The sequence below is a fragment of the Brachyhypopomus gauderio genome, unplaced genomic scaffold (genome assembly GCF_052324685.1).
Source record: "Brachyhypopomus gauderio isolate BG-103 unplaced genomic scaffold, BGAUD_0.2 sc183, whole genome shotgun sequence".
Classification (NCBI taxonomy): Eukaryota; Metazoa; Chordata; class Actinopteri; order Gymnotiformes; family Hypopomidae; genus Brachyhypopomus; species Brachyhypopomus gauderio.
Window position 1 is genome coordinate 100,001 of NW_027507004.1, and position 13,771 is coordinate 113,771.

At 41.9% G+C, this 13,771-nt stretch overlaps 1 protein-coding gene and 1 long non-coding RNA gene across 2 annotated transcripts in view; both read left to right on the top strand.

The window, feature by feature from the left end:
- LOC143501966 (plexin domain-containing protein 2-like) overlaps nucleotides 1-3,861 on the top strand; it is a 93,898-nt gene extending 90,037 nt beyond the window's left edge. The window contains exons 13-14 of the mRNA XM_076995137.1: nucleotides 1,499-1,659; nucleotides 2,116-3,861. Coding sequence (XP_076851252.1) covers nucleotides 1,499-1,659; nucleotides 2,116-2,235 — 281 coding nt within the window. The 3' untranslated portion in view covers nucleotides 2,236-3,861. The remainder of the gene's footprint in view (nucleotides 1-1,498; nucleotides 1,660-2,115) is intronic.
- Nucleotides 3,862-9,809: 5,948 nt separating this feature from the next.
- Nucleotides 9,810-12,975, top strand: LOC143501967 (uncharacterized). The gene is made up of 2 exons (XR_013127035.1): nucleotides 9,810-10,743; nucleotides 11,230-12,975. It is a non-coding gene; the product is annotated as an uncharacterized LOC143501967 (long non-coding RNA).
- Nucleotides 12,976-13,771: the final 796 nt, after the last annotated feature.

Below are 13,771 nucleotides of genomic sequence, written 5' to 3' on the forward strand. Positions count from 1 at the left end.
TTCATTCCCACATTCAGGACATGAGCTCCATGTCACAGAACTGTCCCAGGCCAGTATTTACTGTAAATACATGTGTTGAAGGAGAGCAGGTCTCACTCAGGTCCAGGAGCTGTGTTACTGACCCAAGGGCCTCTGGACCTTATCATGTGAAAATCTTATCTGTGCCCTTGGTTGGTGATGTGCGTGGTGCTCGTGACGTGAGTGCGGTAGGCTTGGACTTTGTGCGTGCGTGCTGGCGCTTGTGCGCTTGTGTTTGTCACGGGTGGCTGGGGCGGTGTGTGTGTAAAGACAGTGAGATACAGTGTGCTGTTCAGATCGTGGACGTGTTAACCTGAAGTTGGGCGGAGCCCAAAGGGGTGGCCAAAGGGTGACCAAGGCTTTATCAGAGGGGTCCATATACAAATGATGAACCAAAGGAAACACATATTTTCTCTTAAAATGACCATTTCCAGTGGGGTGGCAGTAGGGGTGGCAATTACCCCCCCTGCCCCCCCTTTGGCTCCACCACTGGGAATGCCTAAACATACACACGTGTGTGTGTGTGTGTATTTGTGTGTGTGTGGGGGGGGGGGGGGGGGGGGGGGGGGGGGGTGCGTGTGTGTGTGTGTGTATGGGGGGGGGGTGCATGTGAATGTGTGTGTGTGTGTGTGTGTGTGTTTATTTGTGTGTGGGGGGGGTGCGTGTGTGTGTGTGTGTGTGTGTGTGTGTGTGTGTGTGTGTGTGTCATGAGTGAGTGTGAATGCTGGTGAGCAGAAAGCTAGGCAGAAGTCATGCTAGGCTAAGCGTCTAAGACTGTAGGCCATTTTATAACTTTTTTATAGTAGCCTGTGGAGAGCTTGTTAATGGAAACAATGCTTAATTTACTGCTGAGAATTTTTACTTTGAAGTAGATATTGAGGTTTGGTTTGTTTATTACTAATGAAATTAACAGATATTATCAACATTCCACATTTCGTATTTGTACTTTACGAAAGGGTTTGGTGCTAAACATTGTACATCTGTGTGGAGATGTCATAAGTTCCACACATGCTCACCAGCAGCGGACTAAAAGACAAAACAGATTAAGCTGTACCTGGCTTTCTCCATCAACCAGACTCTATTCATTAGACAAACATTCAGTACACAAAGATGCTCGAGAAATCGTTTAAAAAAACATGGATAGCTAGATACTGCCCCCTTCTGTTTAAGAGGAAAATTACATATTACAAAAATAATATTGCTTTAAATATTTTAAAATTATATGGTAGCCTACTGTACAGGTGAGGATGACTCTGACAGGCCATGTGTGAGAAAGAGAAAGAAAGAGATAGAAAGGAACAAAAAGAGGGACAGAGAAATGTATGCAAATTATGAGACATTAATGTACATAATTATGTTTAAATGCTAAACACATGCATTATGCAAACGGACATATATTATACATTGTGTTTTGATGTCAACACTGTATAATATTGTGTTACAGTGTGTGTTGACACATTTGCCTGTGTGTGTTTTCCAGCGACAGCGTCTGAGAGCACAGCTGAACGCAGCACTCAGCCCCCCCACACTGGTCTCATCCTCTGTATGCTCATGCTCATGCTGGTGATGGCGGCTGTCGTCCTGGTAACCATCTACATCTACCACCACCCCAGCTCAGCAGCCAGCATCTTCTTCATCGAGGTGTGTGTGTGTGTGTGTGTGTGTGTGTGTGTGTGTGTGTGTGTGTGTGTGTTCTGTATCTGTTCCCTGATTTACATTTTTTGGAGCTATGTGAATTCCATAAAATGGTCTTGAGAGTTGAAAAAGTCTCAGGCCACTTCAGAATAATGTGAGAGAACAACAACATGGCCGCCGTGTTGAGGATGGCATCTACACACCCATGCCAGTGCGAGCTAGGCATTAGCCTTTAGCTACAGGGGAGGAGTCTTGGACTGGAGCAGTGTTATCACTGAGGGGGTTAATGGTCAAAGAGGTCAACTGGGGAAATTCACCTCGAGACAGACATAGAATCTACATCTCAACATACATGTGCTCATACATGCAATATATATAAAGTTAATCACATTGAAATAAGGAAAGTGAAGTTGGTGGTGCTGCATACTTGAGTTTTTAAAAGTTGTCTTTTTGATTTTATAGCGACGACCCAGCCGGTGGCCTGCAATGAAGTTTCGCCGCGGCTCAGGATATCCAGCGTACGCTGAGGTCGAGCCTGTGGGCCAGGAGAAGGAGGGCTTCGTTGAGTCTGAGCAGTGTTGAGGTCATGACCTTTGACCTTGCGATGTCATTCGTTGCCCTGCTCCTTCTCCATATTTTCTCACCCACATAACAACTCCAATTCTTCAGTTTCAGCTTCCCTCCAACTATGAAACAAGCAAGTCCGAACCTGACACGGCACAAAAATTACGTAAATATGTGACGATCAACACATAGCATGGATTAATATTTCTGCTGCTCTGAGAATGACCCATGAGAAGAGACACCGTATAAGCCCTGACTCTGGATCAGCCGGAGGGGGTTTGGCCCTTTGTTATGAACCACAGGCAGATCTGACCCAGGAACAGCACTCCAACACTTGAGCAAACTGGGACAGATTTTAACCTCGGAGACCTGCAGCTGAAGAGAATCTCACTTTCCGAATGGATGCATTCTTTCCTTTTCACCACAAAGGAAACTATTTCATGACAATGTCCAAAAAATGCTTTAAAACAAAGAAATGTATATCACCAGTTTATGTTCAGGAGAGCTTATATTGCCTCATATATATTTGGAATGGGTTTCTGAGTGTTCTTTCTCTTTTTTTTTTCTTTTTATCAGTTTGGATCCATGGCGGTTTGGTGTCATGGCGATGAAGCCTACCGTACCTACTATTGCTTCAATACTCCACACGTCTGCATATAAACAGTGTTCTTGCATTTTCTGATAGAACTGGGAAAGGTTTGCATACTGTAACCAGACTCGCCAACAGTATTGTTCACCTTTTCCACCTAGAGTCGTATTTGACGTTTTTGCACAAGTCCTTTTGATGCTCATATATTATTTTTTCACTGTTTCGGGTGTTTCTTGTATTCCTAATGCAGTTAGATGTTTTGTGACACTGAATTTGGGTGTCCTGTATGTATGTAAAATGGGTGTGAGGCTGTTTGGATGCATTTCCTTTCTGAGTATTTCTTTCTGAGTATTTTTTTTTACATCTTACTCCAAATAATACCAGTTTTTCAATTATTTTTTTCTTCATATTCTACAGCTTGAATGTTGAACCTTAAAAATCAGATGACCAGTGTAGCTGACTTGACAACTTAACTTACATATATATGAGTAATTACATATATACTTATAAGTCTGCAAGTGCTTAAATATTACTTTTCTAAATTTTAAATGTTTTACAAAGCAAGTAAAGCATTTGGGGGGAACTAAAATATTGAGAAATATTGACACTGTAAAAACATCCTGCTATTCATGTAAACTTTACTTATTCAAGGCTACTAAAGAATACATCTTTTCCAATAATTTCTACATTCATATTAATACTAACATATATCATTATTCACTGACAGTTTGGTACTCCTCACTACATTCATGTAATCAACTAGCACATACTCCTAGTTCTTCTTGAAATGTTTTGGGATTATCAAGACCAAAGACCCCTATGTTGCATTATTGCTGCATTAAAACTACTGTTCCTTGTCTCTTTCTTTGTCACATACAAATAGATTAATTCAAACTCTTTTAGACAAAATAGATGAGCTACTGAAATTATTCAACAAACTCCATTTGGGTCTGGTTATACATGAGCATGTGTGTGTGTGTGTGTGTGTGTGTGTGTGTGTGTGTGTGTGTGTGTGTGTGTGTGTGTGTGTGTGTGTGTGTGTGTGTGTGTGTGTGTGTATAAGGTAAAACAGGAACAGGAGACAATGAGTTTGTCATCAGAATAATGAGACAAACAAATGAGTTTCTGATATTCACATGTGTGGAACAAAGTTGTTTATTTGACTTGTATGAGCAGTTAAAGAGGACCATGTTTACTCAAAATTCCAGATCCACAAAACGTGACATTTTTTGACATAATGACCTTAAACATCTCTACTTGAACATAGTTGCATTGTTGAAACCACTGCCACAAGTGTCAACAAACACAAAGCAAGTTCTTTGGCATTTGTCCTTTACATGATTGAGTATTTACTAGTCAGCAAGACACATTTGGATATATCACTTTGTTCTCTTTTGCTTGTTTTACATTGTTTTGTTTCATTTATCATCTGTATCACTGGACTCATTTGACTAGTTTCACCCGACCTGATCCCTGTGAGAGTGTGTATGCTTGTGTGTGTGCGGGGGGAAAGTGTGCGTGTGTTTGCTCACACACATAACATTAAATCCTTGGTGGAAGATTATTTTGTTAAAAAAAATGACAAAGACCGATGAGGACATTTTTTCATTCAACAGCAGGTCACTCAAGATGGCGGCACTTTTGGGGTTTTGATAATCATGACGTGAGTGACACGAGCCGTTGGGAGCGGGCGGACAACACACCGCTGAAGCTGCTCGTGCTCCAATGTAACTACTGTCATACTACTGTCATTTTGATTACACTTTAAAAGAATAAAGTTGTTTAAACAAGCATACTCTTCCCCTTTTCCATACACCGTCACACTGACACCACAGCTGACAATCCACAGTTACACACACAGGCCTCAACAGAATGCAGTGGAACACACTGGTTGGACTGCTGGTTGCCAAATGTAGTGTGTGAATAGATGTGAAGACCACAGACTGTATCTATACAGTGAAGACTTAAAAACAACAGGTGATACAGGTGAATATTACTCACAATATTCCTGTAATATTCTTTAAAATGCAATTGTCCTGTACTAATATGGTTTTGTGAACTGCATGTATTCACTGATGCATCATAATGTATGTGTTGTATAGAGTTTTAGAAATTACATATTGCTATGAATAGTATGCCACAGCCGAACTAATGATGTGAAAGTGTATTTCTGTAGCAGTGGTACAATGAAATTCAGAACGGCCCCTGGTCGACCATAGGTTACACACTTCACCCTGAAAAAGGAAATATAATAATGAAAAGATCAGGAAGGAAGTTTTTTCATTCTGCACACTAAACCTGGCTCCTTCTTGGTTCTGCGGTAGATATCTAATCATCTCACCACTCTGAGACTTCCATGATCAAAACTTTTCTTAAGTGATCAAATTCCAACCATCCTCTGATTGACTCATTACTACTTTACTAGTGATGGCTACCCTTGACTCTAAACAAGGCTGTTTTCCTGCTCGTCCTGTCTTAGCCCCTTCCAGGAGAACAGTTGCATGGATGTCCTATGTCCTTTAGTCCTGTTGCAAAGCCAAGCTTTCTGCTTCACTCACAGTGTGGTGAAGCTCCCCCGAGTCTGAGAGAACTCAGTGTCTTCAGTCCTTGTGTTGCTTAACTTGTCTGCTGCCTTTGGCATTGTGATTCTCCAGGGGCCTCATGTACGAACGGTGCGTACATACAAAAACATTGCGTGCGCTAAGTTTCACGCAAACGGTCAAACGTAGTAAATGTGATTTGAACGTGAGAAAGTGCGTACCCTCACGTCACTTTCACTTCAGGCGTACGCATGTTTCTAATGTGTTCTCATCAATTACCGACACTTAGTGGTGATGCATTGAAATTACAACTATTAAGATATCATTTACGCACACATTGTAGTAAGCACTTATTGTGTAAAATAAAGTAAATTAATCAGAAAATTAAAGAGTAAATTAATAAGACAATTACATTGCTTTACTGAAACGTGTTTCCACTTAGCCTAGATTATATAAACATGCATTAAATGTTGTGCTGGAGTCAGTGGCGGACTTAGCAATTTGGGGGCTCAAGGCGAATTTAGCTAGGGGGCCCATCAACATTAATATGCGAGAAATAAGTTCAGGTACACACTACACGATTTTAGGCTGGTTTTTCAGTCGCCGACTGTTTTTGTAGATCGCCGACAGAAACTGTGGTCGGACGCAAATCGGGGATCATTCGGCGCTCGCTCAGTGTAGTGTGAACTGCTGAAAGACGCTCGCTGAGCCGTCGCCGAGTGGTCGCCAACTCATCGCAGACGACCGGCAGATATCTAGCATGTTTAATATCTAGCAGTCGGCGACTGTGAGTCAACTGCAGCGTCTAGCTTCATACAACTTTACTACAACACTGTGTTTAAGTTATTGTGACGGCACTGGAGAAATAGTGCGATTGACTATATCTATGTTCACTGCAACGAAGAGATGAAATAATTCTGGCATTTTGGGACTATGGAGTGGGTAAATGGTAAAAAAAAATAATAATAATAACGAAAATGTGGAGTACATGTACGTTGTTTTTATCTTCTTCGTGGTGTTGCTGGTTCTCGCGAGAGTTTCGTTTTCGTGTTCTCGTGTTTTTGGACGGCAGCCAGGTGAGTTGGCGATTCCCCAGTCGTTTAATTCGTGAGCCCGCGTCGCCGATCAGTCATGTAGTGTGAAAGCCACAACAACTGAAAGACTCGCGATTACAGCACAACCAGTCGTGTAGTGCGAACGGCACAAAAACCTGATGACTGAAAAGTCGTGTAGTGTGAACCTGGCTTTAGCTAGACAAGGGGGCCCTACAGTGGGAGGGGCCCAAGGCAATTGCCTAGCAACGCCTCTATGCAAAGACCGCCTCTGGCTGGAGTTCTTGGGAGATGGCAGTGTTGGCATTACTGGAGGATATTGCTAATGGCCGAGCGCATTTTGATTGGTTGATTAAACTGCCAATCCATAATAAAAGCTCTCTTAATATAAAAGGCAAGGGTATGCGACCAGAGACTGTATATAATGCGACTGTATATAAAGTTCCTGGGGGAGGTCCTTTCTCTGTTTTACCTAGGAACAACGGTGTGGAATATTCCGATTGGTTGATTTTCATTGGTGAAGCATAACATATATTACATATAATAATAGTGAAGCATATTTAAGATCAATGGACCTTCAGAGAAGGTCTGGTATACTGTTAATTCACCACATATTACCATTATATTACCTCTGGTTTTTTGCAGCAAAAAAACCAGAGGTAATTTTTTTTCTTCCTCCACTTTTCTACCCTGGGTACCAGAGGACTTCTGCCTTTTTGACGTCTTTACGAGGAGATGTCACTCACTCTGTGGTGTACAGAGAAACAGTAACAGGTGCGCAGAGAGGGCGGTGGGGCGGGTTGGCGCGCAGGTGATAGGTGTCGTGTTGTAACGATTGACGGAGGCGGGTAGACGCAAATGCAGGAATGTGGACTTTATTTAAATAATTAAAGTGAACATGAACGGATAACAAGAACAAACGACAACGGATATAACAGGCATGGAGGGTGTAGAGGGATAGTACAGGGAACAAACACTGAATGACGAACACTAATTGAAACAGACTGAAGTGCAAGGCAGACAGGAACCAACAACAAACTTACACAGCAAGGCAGGGCATATAAAGGACTAGAGACTCACACACAACAACCTAAACCAGACAAAAGACAAGGAGCAGAGCTATGCAGGGCATATGCAAGAACTTACAAACACAATGACCGACAACGAAGAGTAGAACAGAGTGGTTTAAATATACTGAAACATGGAGGTGAAACGAGACGCAGGTGGAAACATTTAGGACAGGGGCGTGGCAGACATAAGGGAAACCAAAGAGACAGGGAAACAAGGCGGGGCTAGGGCAGATGACATGGGACTGGGAAGGAGGGCGGAGCTGGACGTGACACGTGTGTTGTTATTATAATAAATATTAATTTGACTAATATTATTAAACAATGAAATTATGATTATGTGGACTTTGCTTGTTTTCACATTTATTAATTGTTCATTTGTATAAAAAAAAAAACGCATGCACGCGTTTATGTCACGTATGGCCGCGGCCCCTCCCCTAGCTGTCACTCCGGATTCCCTTATGTCTGTATTCCGTGCCTGTTTATCCCGCCCCGCTCGTTTGTCTCCGTGATTCCCAGTTCAGTCGGTCTCACCATAAAAACCTTTTAGTTCCATTAGCTGTTTAGAAATGTCACATCTCTGTACCACTAATGGAATGGAGGACTTTATTTTTGAATTTAACAGCTAATGGCTAATCTAGCAGAGTGAGCAGGATGAACATGGCTAATCTAGCAGAGTGAGCAGGATGAACATGGCTAATCTATCACAGTCAATAGGGTTAACATGGCTAATTAGCGGGGTGAAAATAGCTAACTAAAATCTAACAGGGTGAACACATTGCTAATCTAGCAGGTTGAATTTTCTGCTGTCTAGCAAGGTGAGCTCACTGCTAATTTAGTAGAGTGAGTTAATTAGGTGTGCATATGGAAAACCTAGCAGAGTGAATGCATGGCTAATTTATTGAGGTGCTACTCATAAAGTTGCCACAGCTCATTTAACCTACATTCTCCACTCTCACTCCTGCATGGGTGTTAGATGAGGGGGAAATGAATGTCTCACATCTCTATGATACTTTCCCTCCTACTTCACATTTAATCTTCGATGTGAATGGGATATACTCTCCCACACACTCACTAAACCAACTACATGGTATAATCACCTGATTAACTCACTCCTCCTCTCTGCAATCTCCTTTGATCAAAGCATTTCTTCTCCTATCCAACTCTCCCTTGAGAATGAGCGAGTGAGATATGAAACACTCCCAGTAATATATTCAGGAAAAACAGCTTGTGCATGCTAATAATTTATTTATTCCCTTAAACTGCACCGCATTCATGGTTCAAGCAGAAGTGATTGATTTATGATGCCTGATTATTCCCTTGGCTTTGAGCATGAAACCTTTCATCTTTCTCGCAGCTCATTCAGTTATGGGCGGCTAGATGGTTTTTGGACAGTTCGTTCAGTTGTGGGCAGCACGTTGGGTTTACAGTTACTGTCAGCTCACTGGGCCACATTCAGCTCATTGGGTTCAGCTGGACGGGTTACGCAGAGTCCGTTGTGTTACGGGCGGCCGGTTCTGTTTGGAGTTCCAGATTGTAATTTGGCACGTAACCCTAAATCACCAGACAAATGTCCATCACGTAGCCACATTCACCTACATTCCAACATGGGCGTCTCATAGCACACCAACATCCTGACATTCATTCCCACATTCAGGACATGAGCTCCATGTCACAGAACTGTCCCAGGCCAGTATTTACTGTAAATACATGTGTTGAAGGAGAGCAGGTCTCACTCAGGTCCAGGAGCTGTGTTACTGACCCAAGGGCCTCTGGACCTTATCATGTGAAAATCTTATCTGTGCCCTTGGTTGGTGATGTGCGTGGTGCTCGTGACGTGAGTGCGGTAGGCTTGGACTTTGTGCGTGCGTGCTGGCGCTTGTGCGCTTGTGTTTGTCACGGGTGGCTGGGGCGGTGTGTGTGTAAAGACAGTGAGATACAGTGTGCTGTTCAGATCGTGGACGTGTTAACCTGAAGTTGGGCGGAGCCCAAAGGGGTGGCCAAAGGGTGACCAAGGCTTTATCAGAGGGGTCCATATACAAATGATGAACCAAAGGAAACACATATTTTCTCTTAAAATGACCATTTCCAGTGGGGTGGCAGTAGGGGTGGCAATTACCCCCCCTGCCCCCCCTTTGGCTCCACCACTGGGAATGCCTAAACATACACACGTGTGTGTGTGTGTGTATTTGTGTGTGTGTGGGGGGGGGGGGGGGGGTGCGTGTGTGTGTGTGTGTATGGGGGGGGGGTGCATGTGAATGTGTGTGTGTGTGTGTGTGTGTGTGTTTATTTGTGTGTGGGGGGGGTGCGTGTGTGTGTGTGTGTGTGTGTGTGTGTGTGTGTCATGAGTGAGTGTGAATGCTGGTGAGCAGAAAGCTAGGCAGAAGTCATGCTAGGCTAAGCGTCTAAGACTGTAGGCCATTTTATAACTTTTTTATAGTAGCCTGTGGAGAGCTTGTTAATGGAAACAATGCTTAATTTACTGCTGAGAATTTTTACTTTGAAGTAGATATTGAGGTTTGGTTTGTTTATTACTAATGAAATTAACAGATATTATCAACATTCCACATTTCGTATTTGTACTTTACGAAAGGGTTTGGTGCTAAACATTGTACATCTGTGTGGAGATGTCATAAGTTCCACACATGCTCACCAGCAGCGGACTAAAAGACAAAACAGATTAAGCTGTACCTGGCTTTCTCCATCAACCAGACTCTATTCATTAGACAAACATTCAGTACACAAAGATGCTCGAGAAATCGTTTAAAAAAACATGGATAGCTAGATACTGCCCCCTTCTGTTTAAGAGGAAAATTACATATTACAAAAATAATATTGCTTTAAATATTTTAAAATTATATGGTAGCCTACTGTACAGGTGAGGATGACTCTGACAGGCCATGTGTGAGAAAGAGAAAGAAAGAGATAGAAAGGAACAAAAAGAGGGACAGAGAAATGTATGCAAATTATGAGACATTAATGTACATAATTATGTTTAAATGCTAAACACATGCATTATGCAAACGGACATATATTATACATTGTGTTTTGATGTCAACACTGTATAATATTGTGTTACAGTGTGTGTTGACACATTTGCCTGTGTGTGTTTTCCAGCGACAGCGTCTGAGAGCACAGCTGAACGCAGCACTCAGCCCCCCCACACTGGTCTCATCCTCTGTATGCTCATGCTCATGCTGGTGATGGCGGCTGTCGTCCTGGTAACCATCTACATCTACCACCACCCCAGCTCAGCAGCCAGCATCTTCTTCATCGAGGTGTGTGTGTGTGTGTGTGTGTGTGTGTGTGTGTGTGTGTGTGTGTGTGTGTGTGTGTGTGTGTGTGTGTGTGTGTGTGTGTTCTGTATCTGTTCCCTGATTTACATTTTTTGGAGCTATGTGAATTCCATAAAATGGTCTTGAGAGTTGAAAAAGTCTCAGGCCACTTCAGAATAATGTGAGAGAACAACAACATGGCCGCCGTGTTGAGGATGGCATCTACACACCCATGCCAGTGCGAGCTAGGCATTAGCCTTTAGCTACAGGGGAGGAGTCTTGGACTGGAGCAGTGTTATCACTGAGGGGGTTAATGGTCAAAGAGGTCAACTGGGGAAATTCACCTCGAGACAGACATAGAATCTACATCTCAACATACATGTGCTCATACATGCAATATATATAAAGTTAATCACATTGAAATAAGGAAAGTGAAGTTGGTGGTGCTGCATACTTGAGTTTTTAAAAGTTGTCTTTTTGATTTTATAGCGACGACCCAGCCGGTGGCCTGCAATGAAGTTTCGCCGCGGCTCAGGATATCCAGCGTACGCTGAGGTCGAGCCTGTGGGCCAGGAGAAGGAGGGCTTCGTTGAGTCTGAGCAGTGTTGAGGTCATGACCTTTGACCTTGCGATGTCATTCGTTGCCCTGCTCCTTCTCCATATTTTCTCACCCACATAACAACTCCAATTCTTCAGTTTCAGCTTCCCTCCAACTATGAAACAAGCAAGTCCGAACCTGACACGGCACAAAAATTACGTAAATATGTGACGATCAACACATAGCATGGATTAATATTTCTGCTGCTCTGAGAATGACCCATGAGAAGAGACACCGTATAAGCCCTGACTCTGGATCAGCCGGAGGGGGTTTGGCCCTTTGTTATGAACCACAGGCAGATCTGACCCAGGAACAGCACTCCAACACTTGAGCAAACTGGGACAGATTTTAACCTCGGAGACCTGCAGCTGAAGAGAATCTCACTTTCCGAATGGATGCATTCTTTCCTTTTCACCACAAAGGAAACTATTTCATGACAATGTCCAAAAAATGCTTTAAAACAAAGAAATGTATATCACCAGTTTATGTTCAGGAGAGCTTATATTGCCTCATATATATTTGGAATGGGTTTCTGAGTGTTCTTTCTCTTTTTTTTTTCTTTTTATCAGTTTGGATCCATGGCGGTTTGGTGTCATGGCGATGAAGCCTACCGTACCTACTATTGCTTCAATACTCCACACGTCTGCATATAAACAGTGTTCTTGCATTTTCTGATAGAACTGGGAAAGGTTTGCATACTGTAACCAGACTCGCCAACAGTATTGTTCACCTTTTCCACCTAGAGTCGTATTTGACGTTTTTGCACAAGTCCTTTTGATGCTCATATATTATTTTTTCACTGTTTCGGGTGTTTCTTGTATTCCTAATGCAGTTAGATGTTTTGTGACACTGAATTTGGGTGTCCTGTATGTATGTAAAATGGGTGTGAGGCTGTTTGGATGCATTTCCTTTCTGAGTATTTCTTTCTGAGTATTTTTTTTTACATCTTACTCCAAATAATACCAGTTTTTCAATTATTTTTTTCTTCATATTCTACAGCTTGAATGTTGAACCTTAAAAATCAGATGACCAGTGTAGCTGACTTGACAACTTAACTTACATATATATGAGTAATTACATATATACTTATAAGTCTGCAAGTGCTTAAATATTACTTTTCTAAATTTTAAATGTTTTACAAAGCAAGTAAAGCATTTGGGGGGAACTAAAATATTGAGAAATATTGACACTGTAAAAACATCCTGCTATTCATGTAAACTTTACTTATTCAAGGCTACTAAAGAATACATCTTTTCCAATAATTTCTACATTCATATTAATACTAACATATATCATTATTCACTGACAGTTTGGTACTCCTCACTACATTCATGTAATCAACTAGCACATACTCCTAGTTCTTCTTGAAATGTTTTGGGATTATCAAGACCAAAGACCCCTATGTTGCATTATTGCTGCATTAAAACTACTGTTCCTTGTCTCTTTCTTTGTCACATACAAATAGATTAATTCAAACTCTTTTAGACAAAATAGATGAGCTACTGAAATTATTCAACAAACTCCATTTGGGTCTGGTTATACATGAGCATGTGTGTGTGTGTGTGTGTGTGTGTGTGTGTGTGTGTGTGTGTGTGTGTGTGTGTGTGTGTGTGTGTGTGTGTGTGTGTGTGTGTGTGTGTGTATAAGGTAAAACAGGAACAGGAGACAATGAGTTTGTCATCAGAATAATGAGACAAACAAATGAGTTTCTGATATTCACATGTGTGGAACAAAGTTGTTTATTTGACTTGTATGAGCAGTTAAAGAGGACCATGTTTACTCAAAATTCCAGATCCACAAAACGTGACATTTTTTGACATAATGACCTTAAACATCTCTACTTGAACATAGTTGCATTGTTGAAACCACTGCCACAAGTGTCAACAAACACAAAGCAAGTTCTTTGGCATTTGTCCTTTACATGATTGAGTATTTACTAGTCAGCAAGACACATTTGGATATATCACTTTGTTCTCTTTTGCTTGTTTTACATTGTTTTGTTTCATTTATCATCTGTATCACTGGACTCATTTGACTAGTTTCACCCGACCTGATCCCTGTGAGAGTGTGTATGCTTGTGTGTGTGCGGGGGGAAAGTGTGCGTGTGTTTGCTCACACACATAACATTAAATCCTTGGTGGAAGATTATTTTGTTAAAAAAAATGACAAAGACCGATGAGGACATTTTTTCATTCAACAGCAGGTCACTCAAGATGGCGGCACTTTTGGGGTTTTGATAATCATGACGTGAGTGACACGAGCCGTTGGGAGCGGGCGGACAACACACCGCTGAAGCTGCTCGTGCTCCAATGTAACTACTGTCATACTACTGTCATTTTGATTACACTTTAAAAGAATAAAGTTGTTTAAACAAGCATACTCTTCCCCTTTTCCATACACCGTCACACTGACACCACAGCTGACAATCCACAG